Source organism: Staurois parvus, unplaced genomic scaffold, assembly GCF_062004578.1.
Source record: "Staurois parvus isolate SC_StPar_1 unplaced genomic scaffold, SC_StPar_1.0 ptg000277l, whole genome shotgun sequence".
NCBI lineage: Eukaryota > Metazoa > Chordata > Amphibia > Anura > Ranidae > Staurois > Staurois parvus.
The window spans coordinates 746,448-764,845 of NW_028318073.1; the positions used below are offsets into that span (position 1 = coordinate 746,448).

The 18,398-nt window shown below is 41.2% G+C and overlaps 1 protein-coding gene across 1 annotated transcript in view; it reads left to right on the forward strand.

Annotated features, from left to right (window-relative positions):
* The window catches only part of LOC149458739 (uncharacterized), a 41,380-nt gene extending 28,988 nt beyond the window's left edge, over positions 1-12,392 (forward strand). The window contains exons 3-5 of the mRNA XM_089681759.1: positions 4,621-4,774; positions 5,861-6,027; positions 6,111-12,392. Of these exons, the coding sequence (XP_089537885.1) occupies positions 4,621-4,774; positions 5,861-6,027; positions 6,111-10,808 (5,019 nt within the window). The 3' untranslated portion in view covers positions 10,809-12,392. The remainder of the gene's footprint in view (positions 1-4,620; positions 4,775-5,860; positions 6,028-6,110) is intronic.
* Positions 12,393-18,398: the final 6,006 nt, after the last annotated feature.

Genomic DNA, 18,398 nt, shown 5'->3' on the forward strand with positions numbered 1-18,398 from the left:
AGATAAAATAATACAAATAAACACTACAGACAATAGTGGAAAAACTACCAGGGTCGCAAAGGTCACACTTGTGACCAGGTCCTGGCATTCTGCCACTGTGGGGGGGGGGGGGCCCAAGATGACAGGAGTGGGGCCCACTGCAGAACATGTGAAAGGGTCCTGCTGCTGGACCGTAATCAAGGGGGTAAAGGGCCTCAAGATCAGTGGGAAGGGCCCCTTGGCCCAGAGGGAAGGGCCCACGCCAGGGGTCAGGAGGTCAAGGTTTTTTGCACCGGGACCCTGAAGGTTCTAGATACACCTCTGTATTAGTCCATCTAACACTCCCCTCCCCGTTGATTAACAATGCTGCTGTCCAAAGGTCTTTGTTGCTCCTTCATTCAGAACATAGGCACTGTCTAGATCACCAGGCGAAAAAAAGGGTAAAAAGAAAACTAATGCAGCCTCCACATCTAATGACTGGTAAGCTGTAATGTATTATATTTTTGGATTCTGTTTAATACCGCTTTAAAAATGTTTGTTATTATTCTTACTATTATTATACAGTCTTTATATAGCGCCAAAAAGTTTGCTCAGCACTGTACAATATAGTGGGGGGCAGTACATGAGACAATACAGTAACAAAACAATATACGAGAGGTTCGAGGGCCCTGCTCTTTCGAGCTTACAATCTAGGAGGGAGGGGATAGTGGTACAGGAGGAAGTGGCTGTGGGGGATGGAGTGGTAGGAGGAGTGGAGGAGATCGGCTGTTAGGTGAGGGTGGGGTAGGCTTCCCTGAAGAGATGGGTTTTCAGTGTGCGCCTAAAGGTGAGGAGGGTAGGTGACAGTCTGATTGGGGTAGTGAGTTCCAGAGGATTGGGGAAGTCCTGTAGAAGTCCTGCAGTCGAGCGTGGGAGGAGGAGACCAGGGAGCTAGAAAATAGGAGGTCTTGTGAGGAGCGAAGAGTACGGGTTGGGTGGTATTTAGGTATCAGGTCGGTGAGATAGTTTGGGGCAGTGTTATGAATGGCTTTGTACGTGAGTGAATGAGTTGTTTAGTAGTGTCTGGGGTTAGGAACGTACGTATTTTGGAGATGTTGCGGAGGTGGAGCCTGCATGAGTTTGCCAGCGATTGGACATGGGGTTGGAAGGACAGATTTGAGTCTAAAGTGACACCTAGGACTTTGGCTTGCGGGGCGGGACTGATGTTGGCGTTGTTGATCGTGATGGAGAGGGTGAGGGGGTGGGGTGCGGGCTGGGGGGAAAATTAGGAGCTTGGTTTTTGGAAAGGTTTAATTTGAGGAAGTGGAGTGACATCCAGTCTGATATGTTGTTCAATAGGCAGGTAATTTGGGCAGAGACTGAAGGGGTGAGGCGAGGGGTAGAGAGGTAGATTTGCATGTCATCGGCGTAGAGGTGGTAGTTGAAGCCGTGGGAGAGTATCAGTTGGCCAAGGGAAGAGGTGTAGATGGAGAAAAGAAGGGGCCTGAGGACAGAGTCTTGGAGAGGGGGAGAGAGGGGGAGGTGGCAGCGTTATAGGTAACGCTGAAGGAGCGTTGGGATAGATAGGAGGAGAGCCAGGAGAGAGCAGAGTCTCTGATGCCAAGGGAGTATAGTTTATTGAGGAAGGGGTGGTCAACTGTGTCGAAGACCGCGGAGAGGTCGAGGAGTAGGAGGACTGAGTAGTGGCCATTAGCTTTGGCGGTTAGCAGGTCATTAGTGATTTTGACTAGGGCGGTTTCAGTGGAGTGTAGGGGACGGAAGCCAGACTGTAGTGGATTGAGGAGGTTGTTGTCATTGTGGTGGGAGCTTAAGCGATTATAGACTAAGCGCTTGACTAGTTTGGATGAAAACGGCAGCAGGGAGATGGGTCTAAGGTTGCTCAGGTTGGTGGGGTCCAGAGAGGGTTTTTTGAGTATGGGAGTGATGTGCGCGTGCTTTAGGGGGGAGGGGAATGCGCCAGTAGAGAGGGAGAGATTGAAGATGTGGGTGAGGGAGCGTAGGATGGAGGAGGAGGGAGACCAGAGGAGTTGTGTGTGGACAGGGTCAAGGGGGCAAGTGGTGAGGTGGGCTTCTGAGAAGACCTTAGTGACCTCATCAGTGGTAGCAAGGCTGAAGGAGTGGAGTGTTGGGGAGGTTTTAGTGTGCAGGATGTTAGGTGTGGTGGTGGTGGTGATGTTTGGTTTGACGTTTGGTGGTGATGTGATGGTTTGACATTTGGGGGGGAGGTGTTTGAGGACGGGGAGATGGAGAACGTAATGAGGTTGTGGTCTGAGAGAGGGAAAGGGGTGTTTGTGAGGTTGTGGGGGGTGCAGAGATGAGAGAAAACGAGGTCCAGGGTGTTCCCGTCGGTGTGGGCGGAGGACTGTGTGCATTGTGTGAGTGCAAAAGAAGAGGTTAAGTGGAGGAGTTGGGATGTAGCCGAGTTGTTGACGTTGATAGGGATATTGAAGTCACCAAGGATGATGGTGGGTAGCTCAAAGGAGAGGAAGAAGGGTAGCCAGGCAGAAAAATTGTCGAGGAGGCAGAATACGGGTCCAGGAGGCTGATTGATTACTGCAAGGGGTGGGAGAGAAGAGCCGGATGCAGTGGGCCTCGAAGGAGGAGAAGGATAGAGAGGGGGGGTTTGGGAGGACCTGGAAGGTGCTCAGCAGTGACAAGAGCATGCCGACCCCACCACCTCTACGACCGCCTGGTCTGGGTGAATGGGTCCAGATGGGACCTCCATAGGAGAGTGCCGCAGGGGAGGTGGAGTCAGTGGCTTGGATCCAAGTTTCGGTGAGTGCTAGGAGGTTGAGAGAGTGGGAGATAAAGAGGTCATGGATGGCAGTGAGCTTGTTGCAAACCGATTGGGCGTTCAGGAGTGCAACCGAGAATGGAGGGGTGGATGTGGGGAGGAGGGGGACAGGTATTAGGTTGAGGGGGTTGTGGCAGTTTGTGGGAGTAGGAGGGTGCCTAGTGGGTGAGTGAGGTGCTAAGGGACCAGGGTTCGGGGAGATGTCCGTGGCGGTTAGGAGAAGAAGAGTGAGAAAGGTGGCATGGGAGCGGGATGTGCAAGAGCGTGTGGGTCTGTTAGTGGTGGCATGTGGGTCGGTGGGAGAGTATTAGGAGGAGGTGTTGAGAGCCGTAGTGGGGAGATGGAAGTAGTGAGGGTGTTATGGGGTTTAATTCAGCTTTTTAACACTGAAAAAGTATGTATTCAGTAAACATTACAAAAATGTTCTTAAAAAAAAGTCCTTAGTCCATCTGCCAACATGATAACCTTAGCGTGATTCTGATTTAAAGCACATTTAGCAACTGATTTAATCACTTTCTGAGTATGCAGCTTCTCTATCTTTTAATCCTTGCCTATGATCCAGTTTAAGCTGGTGCAATGACTGCTGCCCCATCAGTAGAAACACACAGCCCCATAGCCTGAGCTGGCAAAGCACTACCCTGCTCCTCCCTCCTCCCCCCTCCCTTCTCCAAGTTAACAGACTAACTGCAGACTGCACTATCCACTGTAAGTTCAGGGAAGCAGCCCTGGGAAAGCAGAAGACAGTAGCATTAAGCTAAAAATGCTGAGGGTTTGATACTGCTTTAACCATAAAGTGCTTTAACTAATAAAATCAACATTCTCATTCTGCATTTCTTGACATTTGGTTTGTTGTATTTGGTAAATACTTCCAAAAGAATTGACAGCTCACCTGTTACTGAGAAATGTCAAACGTCCAACTAAATGTACAATGTGCTCTTCCATAAAGCTGTCATAAAGCTGTCAAATGAGCTGACCATACCTGTATTCTGTTTGTGGGACATTTGCTGAATAGCGCACAAGTTTTAAATGTTAATAAATAATGCTTGAGGTGAAACAACAAATAAACCAATTTCCTTTATAAAATGTACCCAGGGGATGGCTTTAACCTGCCTCTGAAGTGCCATAATTTTACAAATTTTAAAAAAGCAAAACTGATATTTAAAAAGGAAAAAATACTATTTAAATTGCTGGTAGTATACATTTCTCTGCTGGCTTGTTTTGTTTAATAGCATGGGGATCCCACCCCCAGCATACATATTAGACCCTTTAAGGTCTGGAATGTATTTTAGGGGATCTTTTAGTGTGTCCCCATGCCATTTTTTTTTTACAAATAAAGAAGCCTGCAAGGAAATGTAAATACCAACATTTTTATCTTTCTAAACTAATGTTTGCTGTAGTATAGTCCAAAACTTTACACAACCCTCATCTTTGGGGAACTGCATGTAAAAAAATGGGATGACTTTTCCCCTCAAAAATGAATAGCAAACCCTTAGGCTAGGTTCACTTTGATGCGGCTCTGGTCCCTGCACCATTTCTGCAATCACAGCTTGCAAGGGAACCACAAATGCATTGCAGTTCCCAGTGCAGGAGCAATTTCCAGTGAGTGTGGCATGCGGACCTGCAGCAGGAACCACCCGCACAGATGTGAACCTTACCCTTGATAAGAGTCTGGTATGAATGTCAAGACGGGACCTCACTCAAAATTTCCTATAAGTTCCTATACATGCTGACAAATAAAATACTAAAGAAAACTGTATGTGGTAATAATTGTAATATTTTAAATCATAATATTTTTGTAGAGTATTGTGTTAAAAAATGCTACAGATTAAGTTTTTTTTGTTTTTCAGAGTTATCAGATGGAAAGCAATAATAAGGTGGTCCTCACAGGCCGACCTGGAAGCATCTCCAATGCGTTAATGTTGGATGATGACAATGGGAATGTTGTCATTGCTGGGATTAAACAAGATGACCCTATTATCAACGATCTGGGACTTAAAAAAGGTACACAGAGGACATTGTATAGAGTGTAACAAACCAGTAATACAATGATTAACTAAAACAATCGATAGTTTCACATCAATAAAAACTATACTGGGTATTACGATTACTGGGTTTAATTATCAGTAAAAAGTAGAGTTGATGATGGTAGGAATTAATGTCCTTATGTATTTTATTCATATCTGGCCAAAATATTTTAACTTTATGTGTTTTATATAATGAAATAAATAATAATTTGATACAAGTAATTGTACTGCTTTAAGATTACCATTTGTTATGAAATTGTTTTTACTTAATGAGATTACTGGTGGAGTGTTGAGCCTAAGCCAGGTTTTTTATATGTAACTTGTGATGTCAAGTTATCTCTTGCTTCGACTATTACAACTTCCTCCTCATTGGCTTAACCACCTTACTAACAGTTCATTGTCTGCTACCCCTCTCTGCCAATCCCTCCATTGGCTTCCAATCACCAAGTGAAAAAAATTCAAAATACTAACAACAACTTGCAAAACCATCCACAACTCTGCTCCAAGCTACATCACTAACCCTGGCTCAGACTATCAACCAAACCATTCTCTTTGCTCTTCCCAGGACCTGCTGCTCTCTAGCTTCCTCATCAACACCTCCCATGTTTGCCTCCAGGACTTCTCCAGGGCCTCTCCCATCTTCTGGAACACCTTCCCAACTTTGTCCTACTCTATCTAATTTTAGGCAATCCCTGAATACTCATCTCTTTAGACATGAGTATCCTGCCTCTACCTGTCAGCTCATCCCTCAAAGTTATTATCTTTTGTATCACTTGACCTTCCCATTTAGATTGTAGGCTTTAACAAGCAGGACCCTCCAATTCCTCTTGTATTGAATCATATAGTAATAATAATTATTACTTAGGAAGCCGTGGAACTACATACATTTTCCTAGTCTACATCCAACTAAAATCTGTCAAACTGATATGGGTCTGTTCTCCTAGTAAAATAACCACACTACATACACTGTTATACTGAATTTTATAGAGTGGGCCTTTTTGATATTTCAGAGACATTTGCGTAGTTTTTCTGCTAATGTTTAAACGTTTGCAACTTTTTCCAGGTGATGAACTTCTTGGAGCGACCATTTTTTTTGAAAATCTACACAAGGCAGAGGTGCTTAATATCCTGAAAGCTGCAGAACCTTACAAAGCAGGTCTACAACTCCATACAAAAAGTGATTTGTCACTCCCTCAATTTAGCCCATACACTCTGAGAACAGACAGCGTGGTAAGGTCATACACTTTTTTTTTAGTACTATATAATTGCTATGCCTAACTGAACACTTAACATTTATTTTGCCCTTTTTATAGGCAATTAAACCGTCAGCATATGATGATCTTTTCAACACTAAGATACGACGATACCTTAAAGGTTCAATTTCTATGCAAGATTTGTCCAAGACAGGCACACGTGGTGGACAATTTAAATCTACAACACCAAGCTACACATTGAATACATACAGTTCATCGGATAATTTGTCTGAGATTCCATCTTCAGAATTTTCCACTCCCAGAGTACATGGAGAAATCAGTGCACCACAAATAAGTAAAAAAGGTTCCCCAAGTAAAGAACATGGACCTCAAATTCAGATGCCATCTGTTAATTTTTCAGGAGAACAAACAAATGTCCCGAATTTAAATGTAGGTTTAAAAACACCTTCAGTTAACATTTCACATAAACAGAAGCTTGATGCTGATGTAAATATGCCCAGTGTGAAGTTTCCTAACGCAGAAATAGATGGTAAAATAAAGGCTCCAGATGTGGAACTAACAGCACCAACTGTATCAGGCAAAGTGAAAACTCCTGAGGTAGATGTAGCTGAACCAAATGTTAAAGGGCCAAAGTTTAAAGTACATTCACTGAACCTTTTTAATTCTAAAAAAATTGTTAAAGAGGCTCCAGAATATGAAGCTAATATGTCAAGTGTTCAGGTTCCTGATGTTAATATGGCTCTACCAAAAATAGACATACAACCGCCAAAGTTTAAAGGTGCAAAAGGAGACATTACAGGTCCAAAACTGAAAGGCCCAGAAGTAAATATTGACTTACCAAAAGCTGATATAGGCACACTGAAATATGACCTAGAGGGCCCCAAATTAAAGGGACCAGAACTTAATGTGGATCTTCCAAAAATTGGTGTGAAGGGTGCTAAATTACCCAATGCAGATATGAGCTCTCCAAAACTGCAAAGTACAGCAGTAAATGTTGGCCTTCCAAAAGCTGATATACAAGTTCCAGAGCTGAAAGGCCCAGAATTGAATATTGGCATTCCTAAAGCAGGCATCAAAATGGTAAGAGGTCCAAATGTCAATGTGGATCTTCCTGATCTAGGTGTAAACAGCCCACAACTGAACGGACCTGAAATAAATGCTGATTTACCCAAATTTGGAGTAAAAAGCTCCAAATTTCCAGGTATGAATGTTGATCTTCCTACAACTGATATAAACTTGCCAAAGTTTGAAGGTTCAGGGTTAAATGTTAACCTACCAAATCCTGAAATACAAATTCCAAAACTGAGAGGTGTGGATGGGAATATTGATCTTCCTAAAACTGATATCCATGTTCCAAAAGGAGCAGATGTAAATATTCCTGACATTAAAATTCCACATGTAAATGTTGGTTTTCCCAAGAGCAACACACAAATGCCAAAACTTACGGGTCCAGATGTGACTGTTGACCTACCTCAAGCTGATTTCAAAATTCCAAAGATTAAAGGTCCAAATGTGGATATAGATCTTCCTAAATCTAATCTTCAAATGCCAAAGCTCAAGGGTCCAAATATGAATATTAACCTTCCAAAAGCAGATGTCAACATTCCGCAACTGAAAACTCCAGAAGCAAATATAGACCTCCCAAAAGTAGGCATAAAAAAGCCAAAGTTAAAGGGTCCTGAAGTTAATGTTGACTTACCTACAGCAGATTTACCAAAATTAGATTTGAATACACCAAAACTAAAAGGTCCGGAGGTTAAAGTTGACTTTCCAAAGGGAGATATAAAAGTTCCCAAACTGAAAGGACCAGATGTTAATCTTGATCTACCTAAACTAGATTTAAAGGCTTCCAAACTGAAAAGTCCAGAAGTCAATGTTGACCTCCCAAAAGGTAATATAAATATTCCAAAACTGACTGGTCCAGAAGTCAATGTTGACCTTCCAAAAGCTGATATAAATCTTCCAAAACTAAACAGCCCAGATGTAAATGTTGATCTGCCTAAAGGTGGAATAAAAATGCCTACACTCAAATCTGAAGATGTGAGCCTTGAAGTTCCAAAAGCAGATATAAAGCCAAAATTTAAATTGCGTCCATTTAACTGGTTTGGCAGCAAAAAAGGATTTCCAGATGCTGAGCTGAATCTGAAAGCTCCAGATTTTAAAACGGGAACACTAGATTTAAAAGGACCCAAATTGGATGTAAATACACCGAGCATGAATTTGTCAGGTCCAAATATGAAGGGTAATATTTCAAGTCCAGAGGCCAACATTGACCTCCCAGAAGCAGATGTGAAGGGTCCCAAAGTGAAAATGCCTACTTTCAATCTTAATAAACCAAATATTAAAATGCCCTCTTTCCAGATGTCAGGGCCAAATATTAATGCCCCTGACATAAATGCTGATGCTTCTTTGTCCACCCCAAAATTAGATGTCAATGCACCTCAAATAAACATAAAAACACCTGAAACAGATCTAAGTGCCCCAAAGTTTAAAAAACCATCATTTAATTTCCCTTCATTTCAGATGAAAGGCTCAAATGTAAAAGCACCTAACTTGGATATTGATGCATCTGCAAAAATTCCAGAAGTAGAAATGAATTCACCTCAAATTAATGTTAAAGGTCCGGACACAAATCTAAATACCCCCCATATAAAACTGCCATCACTACAAATGCCATCTTTCCAAATGTCAGGTCCCAAGGTCAAAACTCCTGATATTGATGCATCTGTAAAAGCTCCAGAAGTAAATGTAAATGCACCAGAAATTAATGTTAAAGGTCCCAATGCAGATATAAATGTTCCAAAATTGAAAACGCCCTCATTGCAGATTCCGTCTTTCCAAATGCCTAATCCAAAGATTGCAACTCCAGACATAGATGTTGATGGGTCTCTAAAATCTGCACACCTTGATTTAAATGCACCCAAAGTTAATGTTAATGTTCCAGAAGCTCAGATAAAAACACCAAAATTTAATGTTGGAAGCAGTGAGTTAGACTTGGGTGGTTCTTTAAATGCCCCTAAAGTGAATGTTGACAGTCCTAAATTTGATATTCCAGCTCCAGATGCAAAGATAAATGCACCCAAATTTAAAATGCCTTCATTTCCACTACCTTCTTTTCAAACATCTGCTCCAAAGGTCCACATTCCTGATGTTGATGCATCTGTAAAGGGTCCTCAAGTAGATATAAATGCTCCTAAAATTGATGTTAAAGGCCCAAGTACAAATGTAAATTCCCCTAAATTTAAATTACCAGGATTTCAAATGCCTTCTTTCCAAATGCCTGGTTCAAAGGTTGAAGCTCCCAATATAGACGTTAACGGATCATTCAAAACTCCAGAAGTGGATGTAAATGTACCTAGTGCTGATATTAAAGGACCAGATGTACAGTTAAAAGCAGCAAAGTTAAAAATGCCTTCTTTTCAAGTGACAGGTCCTAATGTCCAGACTCCAGATTTAGAAGTAGATGGATCTTTGAATCCCCCAAAAGTTGATTTAAATACTCCACAGGTAAACATGAAAGCAACAGAGCAAAAAATAAATCCACCCAAATTTAAAATGCCTTCTTTCAATCTTTCAGGTGTCAGTACTAATGAACCTAATATAAATGCAGGCGGAAATGTCAAAACCCCAAACATTACAATACCACAAAGTTCTCTTGGTAACAAAGATGTAAAGATAGGAGCACCAAGTGTAGAAGTCAAAGAATCCAAATTCAAATTTCCAACTTTGCGTATGTTTCATCCTAAGGGCAACTTACCAGATGTTGATTTAGGCTTTGAGTCTGCAAATCTGGATGGCCCTTCTATTCCAAAAGCACAAGGCAGTGCCACATTACCTAATATGAACGTTAGTGCACCAAATGTCAGTCTTAAGACTTCAGACAAAAAGATGACTATGCCAAAATTTAAAATACCAACCTTTGGAAAATCTCGTTCAGAAGATTTTGATGTTAAACTTAGAGCACCTGATACATCATTGCCAAAAGCTGGCATGGAAGTGCAAAGCCCAGAGCTGAATGCAAGTTTACCAGATATTAGCGTAAAACCTCCAAAATTTAAAACTCCAGATGCGGATTTGAAAGTTCGGGTTCCAGAGCTGGAAAGTGCAATCAATGTACCAAATGTTAAAGCAAAAGCACCAAAATTAACAATAGAAAACACAGAAGGAAATATCTCACTACCTTCTGCTAATATATCTGGTCCTGGATTTGAAATACCTGACCGTAAAATAAAAGCACCAGGTTTGAAGATTTCCCCCCCTCAAATAAGTACACCTGACACTGTTATGGAACCAACCTCTGTCAATGTCAAAGGACCAAAAATAAAAGCCCCAAATGTCAATATCTCTGGTCCAAAGCTGACACCTGATGGATTAGATGATATAGATATAGATGTACATGGCCCATCTGCAAATGTAAATGAGCCAAAGTGGAAGGAACCATTCCCAGGTCAAACAGAGGGCCCTACTATAGATACTAGCATTCCACAAATTAGAAATGACCTAAAAATCTCACCACCAAAGATACAGAGTTATCAAAAAGATTCCACCTTGGATATAAGTTCACCATCTGTACAAATGAATGATCCAAAGTGGAAAAAACCTTTCTCTGGGCAAACAGAGGAACCAGGCGAGGACATAAATGTTGATGCGACTCCTGCTAACATAGATATAGACCTTAATTCACCTCTGAAAAAGGACAATCTTCCGGCAAAGTTTTCCTCTATCTTTCCTGAAAATATGTTTTCCATTCCTGATGTCTCCTTTGACTTCTCTCCCACACATTTAGGCAAAGCATAAGTTTATGTATATTGTCTAATGTAATAAAAAAAAAAGTAAAAAGCAACTGCACTGACAAGTCAAGTGCAGACTAATGAAAACATAGATCTGGTCAAATGTGTTGTTTTGATCACAAATATATTGGGCATGAATCCAGTAATAATGAATTATGTGAGAAGTAATAATTTTACAAAGGAAACATGATAAAGTTATTACTACTAATAATTAAAAAGCATCCATTGGGTAGTAAGGAAAATCGTATGTAAAACAAAATTTAAGTGTTTCACAGTGTCATGTTTGTATTTATTTATACCTTGTTGACATAATTGAAAAGTATAAAGTAATTGCTTTCTTCTACATTTTACTATTATTACTTAAGTAGGTCATAAATCAGCAGCCAGCTACTTGTCCAAAAGCAAAAGCAAGGCAGTCGGATATCCAAAATGTGGCCATGAATACCCCCAACAGTTTAATAAGTATAAATATAAACATATGGTCACTTGTGTCATTCAAACATTGCCAATCGATATTGAGTAGGGTAGAGAAATATTTATTCCAATATGTGATTTTGTTATAAGGTGATTTTTCAATCTAGTGATGCATTTTTCACTTGAAGCAAAAGACCACAACGTAGTCAGGAACCTTACATTTAGACAGATTGTCATTCTTTTTGTGCCATAAGTTACAAGGTATTCCTTCCTTTAATGAGTATCCTAATACTGAAATATCTTTGTGATCACAAAACATTCACATCAATCTTATGCTAAACAGGACTAGACTAGACTAGGAATAGAGCAGGATTAGAAAACCTGCAGAATATATAAAATATATTTATTTAATTACAATAGATGCCGTGTGCACAGTCGCTAAATGTATACCTTAATCTAGGTAATGCAGCATTTGTGTCCAAAAAGACAGATTTAACACATTAATTCCAATATAAGAAAAGTTTTCTAAAGGAAAGGTTACAGCACTCCTGCAATATTTGCCTTAGAACCATTTTTCACAGGGAGGTTATTTTAGTCCAGGGAAATCCCACAATCATCTAACATCTAGTTTCATTTATTTATTTATTCCAGTTGAAGAAAGATTTCTGCACAATAAACATAATACACATATGACTTTTTTTTAGTTTCTTACTCAACATGACTATCAGAGAGGTTGGGCCTAAACATAGATTTGTGCAATAAAAACAATTTAATTACTTTCTATTTAAAGTAACTGTCCCCAAATTGATCTTGATGCACTAATGGTTGAGAAATGTTAAGCTATGTTTAAATCACTTAATAAATTGCTTATATTATATTATCTTTTATGTAACATATCATCCTCTTGGATACATATCAGAAGTGAAATTCTACTTTGAAATATAAATGTATCACTAGAAAACCAAATGTACCATATTTTGTAATTTTGTACTATGTATTGTAACTTGGTAAATAGTATATTTACTTTCTCTAAGAAAGAGATTTATGTCTTGTGTCAACACTTACATTTGCATGCATTATAGTAATAATCATAATAAATGTATTTTCTTCACTCTGTGTCTCCATTGTGCTTTGAAGTATGATAAAGTAAAGGATTAAATAAAAGGAGCCAGTCTAATCTCTCCTGTGATTTTTGTGGAGTTGAAAATTCCTGACTGCTCCCTATGTAGAGCACTCTTTGGGGTTGATTTACTAATAGGCTGTTCACTTTTTTAAAGGGAACTATCACCAGACTGTAGTAAATGTTGTGAAATATCACCTTGTAAAGAATACCCAATGGCATGCAAAGAAAATAATTGCACATGATTGAATGATGGAAGTCAGCAGAGCTTTAGCTCATTCACTAAGCTTTGAGGAAAGTATCGTTGCAAAGTGAACAGCTTATTTGCCTTTATTAAATCAAATCCTTTGTTAGCATTTTTAAAGATTTTATCCACATTCTTTTTTATGTCTAGGCTAGCTATTGTTCTATGCACACAGGGAATGTATGTGCACTTTGTAAATCTTCCTTAGCGTAGTAAATGAATTGGAGCTCTGTTAACTTTCATCATCCAATCATATGCAATCTAAAATAGTGTTTTTTACTTTCCTTGCACCTGATAGAGTGTTTTTTTGCAAGGTGAATTTTCACCACATTTGCTAAGCAAAGGGAAAATTCTCTTCCAAAATAAACAGCCTATTTGCCTTTACTAAATCAACTTAAATTAATCCCAGAATGATTTAAAGGATAAGTTTATCTTTTAGAAAAAAAATAAATATTATTTTTAGTTTTGGGAGCCTGTAAATTATTGCGTCAGCGAACAGCAGATTGCTGATGCCATGCAGGTCTCCTACTGTCAGTGTATCTGCCTCCTTGTACCTCATATGGGGAAGCCGATACTGACAGGAAGACTCAATGAACTACCACAGCGCTGTGAACATTAATTGAGAACTACAAGCCGACAGCCGCAAAGGCTGCTGGATCTTGTAGTTTTCTCATTCACAGAACACTGTGAATGAGTGACAGAGCTGGGAGGGTGGAGCCCTGCACAGCCACTTTTTTTTAAATGGTGACAGCTAGCTGGGGGGAAGAGTTCCCCCGCTAGCTGTCACAACAGGAGATAGGGGGGGTTGTGCAGGCGCCTGTCCATTTGTAACATATTACATGTTACATCCTGAATATGGGTGTAACATGTAACCTGTTACAAAAGGTGAACTTATCCTTTTAGATCATGAACACCTACACACACACACACACACGTTTCTATGCTAAGATAAAAAATATAAAGGAAATCACGTTGAATGCATTTAGTTAAACATTGCAATATTCAGCAACGTATAGGAAACTGCAAGATAATTTGGTGATGGGGAACTACCTTTATCCTACTTTTAGGAAGAAACGGTATTTCCCGTTAAATAGGAAACTTTGTATGTACCTATTCTAGCTTGTTTATTGTGAAGCTGTGCTTTTCCCAGTCATAGCAAATCATTAGGTTTGCATTCATCCTATACTTCTACCAAGCATATAGTTACTATCCCCTCCCTCCGCTGCACTGGTCTATAACTTGCTGGAATGTCACGAAAGCCTTGTTTTTTTTAGAATCGAATGTGAAAGGCAGAGAAGTTCACTCATGTTTTAAGTACTTCTTTTGTCCCTGCCATAAAGATTAATTCTCATTACGTGTCAAAAAGGGACAAAAAGTAAGTAAAAGTAAGGAGAACTGGGTAATCAGGAGTTGGAAGCAGCAGCTGAGACTAGGCAGTGCCATTGTCCACGGAGCAGACACAGGTGGCCAGGGCCGCCGATAAGGGGGTACCATCATTACTCTTGTAGGGGAGGCATACAAGGGGGCATGGACAGCAGCGAAAATCAGATGTGGCCAGGAGAGGGAGGGTAATCAGTGTGGCAGGGGTGTGTGTGTGTGGCAATTACAGGAACAATGTGTGTCTCTCCCTGCAGCAGCAGGGCTTTGTTCCTGTAGGTGTCACAAACCCTTTTCCCGTTGCACAGATTTGGCTACTTGTCCTGCCCACATCCCCTCTGCTGTGTGTCATTTACTGGCCCCTTGCTTTAGTGAATGAACACAGTGAGTGATCTGTACCAATCTTTCCTTTGTCCATTCATAACTGAAGTATAGTAAACTGTGTTTACTATGCTTCAGTGTTTGAGTGAACAGCAGTCTCTGTCTCCTGTTTATCTGCAGTGCAGCTGAGGCTATAGAGAAAGGAATTGAAGAATCTGTGTGCTCAGCTCCTTTCTCTGTCTCAAAGGTCAGGGGTCTGTAGGCTCCTGATATTTCACCATAGCATTGTAAAAAAATAAACAACTGTAAATAATACTTTTTTTTAAAAAATTTAAAAAAATTGTAAAAAATAATTTTAACCACTTACCTACTGGGCACTTTTACTCCCTTCCTGCCCAGGCCAATTTTCGGCTTTCAGCGCTGTCACACTTTGAATGACAATTGCGTGGTCATGCAACATTGTACCCATATGACATTTTTATTTTTTTCACACAAATAGAGCTTTCTTTTGATGGTATGTAATCGCCACTGGGTGTTCTTTTTTTGTTTATAGTGCAAAAAAAAAGAACAAAACATTTGAAAAAAATGTTTTTTCTTTGTTTCTATTATTAAAGTTTGCAAACAGGTAATGTTTCTCCTTCACTGATGTGCGTTGATGAGACTGCACTGATAGGCAGCACTGATGGGCACTGATGAGGTGGCATGGATAGGCAGCACTGATGAGGTGGCACTGATGATGCTGCACTGATATGCAGCAGTGATGGGCACTGATAGGCACGGATGGGCGACCCTGTGGGCGGCGCTGATCAATTTGACCCTATACACTACAGTGTCTTTTTAATATATTTAAAGAGTTCAGTGCATATGAGACTTCAAAATCCTTTTTATTTCAAACTTTTCCACTTATCACTGGTGTTTTATACTGTATACTTGATGCAAAATGCACGTCCCATCACCACAAAGCTTGTGTTCTTACCGTAAAAGGAGACCTATCATACATATGGTCATATGCGCCTTCCCCTTTAAATTGGGTTCTTACAAGCCATATCACTCATCACCACTCCAGCTCCATCCTCCATGACGCTTCAGACCAGGACAGTGGGCAACTCAAAAAAAGGAATATATAGTGCTCTCTGCTTCTACTTTGATATTTATAGTAAAAAAAATGGAAATACTTAACTTAAAAAGTGCATTCCACATCAGTGCGCACTAAGGTATCAGGCATACAAAACAGGAGAACCTCCAATAAAATGGCCGCTCGCACACTTCCTGATAGCTGCATAACTTCACTGGCTCCACTCAACGCATTGCATGAATCACGTGACTTCTTCAGGGGTTCAGAACTCCTGAAGAAGTCAAATGATTGAAGCAACCCACATACGACCTAATGTATTTTAGGTCTACTTTTAAGGTGACAGCTTAAGCTTTCTGGTGACGAGACATGCACTGGGATATTCCCTGGATAAACTACCCCTGGTGTTATTACCTAAAATATATACTACAATGAAACTACAGTTATATTTTGTGCATTTAATAATCTGTCCAGCTATTTTAGTCCATCTATTTTAAAACAATCTACTGAGCTGGTTCTTGAGGGAGTCTGTTCCAGATTTTCACAGCTCTTACTGTGAAGAAGCTTTTTTGTGGAGGTTAAATTTATTTTCTTCCAGATGTAAAGAATGCCCCCTTCATCCCATGTAATGACTTGAAATAGAATACCTCAAGACCAAGTTCACTACATGGACTACTTATGTATTTATACATTATATGTTGATCATATCCCCCCTTAACCACTTGCCCTCTAGAGGATTTACCGTACTTCCTGACCAGGCTATTTTTTGTGATACAGCACTGCTTTATTTAACTGACAATTGCACGGCCATGCAACGTTGTACAAAAATTAAATTTTTGTCCTTTGTTCCCACAAATAGAGCTTTCTATCGGTCGTATTTGATCACCTGTGTGATTTTATTTTTTGCCCTATAAACAAAAAAAGACTGACTATTCTGCTACACGTCTTTGCTAAAAAAAAAATCCCAATACATGTAAATTAATGGGTTTACGTGAAAGTTATAGGGTCTACAAATGGCGGTATATATACTGGGATTTGTATTTTTTTATACTAGTAATGGCGGCGATCAGCGACTTATAGCGGGTACTGCGGCGGGCATTCTGACACTGGGTGGGAACTGACTAACTGCCACTGACATCCCAATGACACTAATACAGTGATCAGTGCTAATAAACACTGTACTAATGACACTGGGCAGGAATTGGTTCACATCTGGGGCGGTCAAAGGGTTAACTGTGTGCTCTTTTACATGATGTGTTGTGTGTGTTTTACTAGGAAAACATACTGCTGTGTATTTCTCTGCTGAGCAGAGAAATACACAGCAGCATATTCTTGCTGGCAGGAGAGAGACCTGTGTTGTTTACACACAGGACTCTCCCCTGTCAGTGTTACTTGGCAACAGGGGCATCCCTAGGCAGGTGCGGTGGGTGCGAGCCGCAATGGGTAACACCTATCTCACGGGGTGACACTGGACCCGTTCCACGAAAAGGTAAGTTTTAAAGCAAGCCGACAACCCCCGCAGGATGGATTGGATCTGAGGATTGATCGGAGTCTGATCCATTATGCTCCCCAATCTGCAGATCCAATCCATCCTGCGGGGATAGTCGGCTTGCTTTAAAATGTACCTTTTCATGGAGAGATCAGATAACTCCGTATAGGTTGCAAGCCAATGATCCCCGCAGGATGGATCAGGTCTGCGGATTGGAGAGTATAATGGATCGGACTCCGATCCATTAAGCTCAATCCGCAGATCCAATCTATCCTGTGGGGATCATCGGAGGGGGTGTTACTGCACCGGGTGACACCAACCCTAGGGATGCCCCTCCTCAGCGATCGCCGGGTGCTGGCAGGGAATCTCCAGCCGGGACCCGATGATTGACAACTGTAGCTGCCAATGGTGGCACGCGTGCCCCCCTACCCGGTAATGCAAATCACATGTATATATGTGATTTTCTCCAACTCTGCCGCCCTGTAGCAGTAGTTCTACTATAGGGCAGTGGGCAAGTGGTTAATCTCTTCTCAAGAGAGAACAAATTCAGTTCCTCTAATCCTTCCTCCTAGCTGAGCTCCTCCATGCCTCTTATCAGTTCAGTTGCCCTTGTCTGCACCTTCTCCAGGTCTCCCATATCTTTTTTGTGAACTGGTGCCCAATATTGAACTGCATATTCCAGAAGAGATCTTACTAGTGTTTTGTACAGGGGCAAACTGATGTTTCTCTCTCTGGAGTCTCTCTCTTTGTGGCCCTCTGAGCAGGCAACTACTGAGAACAGAGAGAAGGTTGCTGGAGAGAGTCTTTCGCAGCGCTGGGTCAAAGGGATCATTGGTCAGTGGGTAACACAATCCAAGCAGGCTGAAATGCACAACCACAAAGGGGTATTGGGAAGGGGTAGAGGTGCATAGAATCACAGCAGATTGTATGTAAAAGTAGGTAGGATCACAGAGGCACAACATGGACAAGCAGTGCACAGATGTTATCAACAAGTAGCTGGCTGAAGCACTCAGGGAAAGACAAGTTCTGATCAGAAGGTACTGGAAGGACACAGAAAACACCCTGGAAGTACACAAGAAATGAATGAGTCCTTTGCAGTGCTGGGGTTCTGGATATACTAGGCTGTAGGCAGTGGTGTATTTAGGTTTGTGCTGCCCTAGGCAACACAAAAATTGTCTGCCCCCACAAACACCAACACCTCCCTCTCCCAGGGAGAAAGCCTGACATTGACCAACAACACCCATGCCCCCAACCTGGGAGAGCCTTCCACTACCCCCCTCTCGGAGATAGAGAGAAAGTCACTCATCTTCACAGCTCTGGACATCCCCGGGAGCGAGAGTAGGGCTCTATATACACCGTCAAGCAGCCCGTAGCCTCTCTCAGATCCCACCTGGTTCCCATGGCCTGCATGTCCCTTCTTTCATCCCTTCTTCTGGGGGGAGGTGCTGCCCCCTTGAAAAATGCCGCCCTAGGCAAATGCCTTGTTTGCCTTGTGGTAAATACACCCCTGGCTGTAGGAAATTCACAGCATAGAAACACAGGCTGGGAATGAACAGGTGC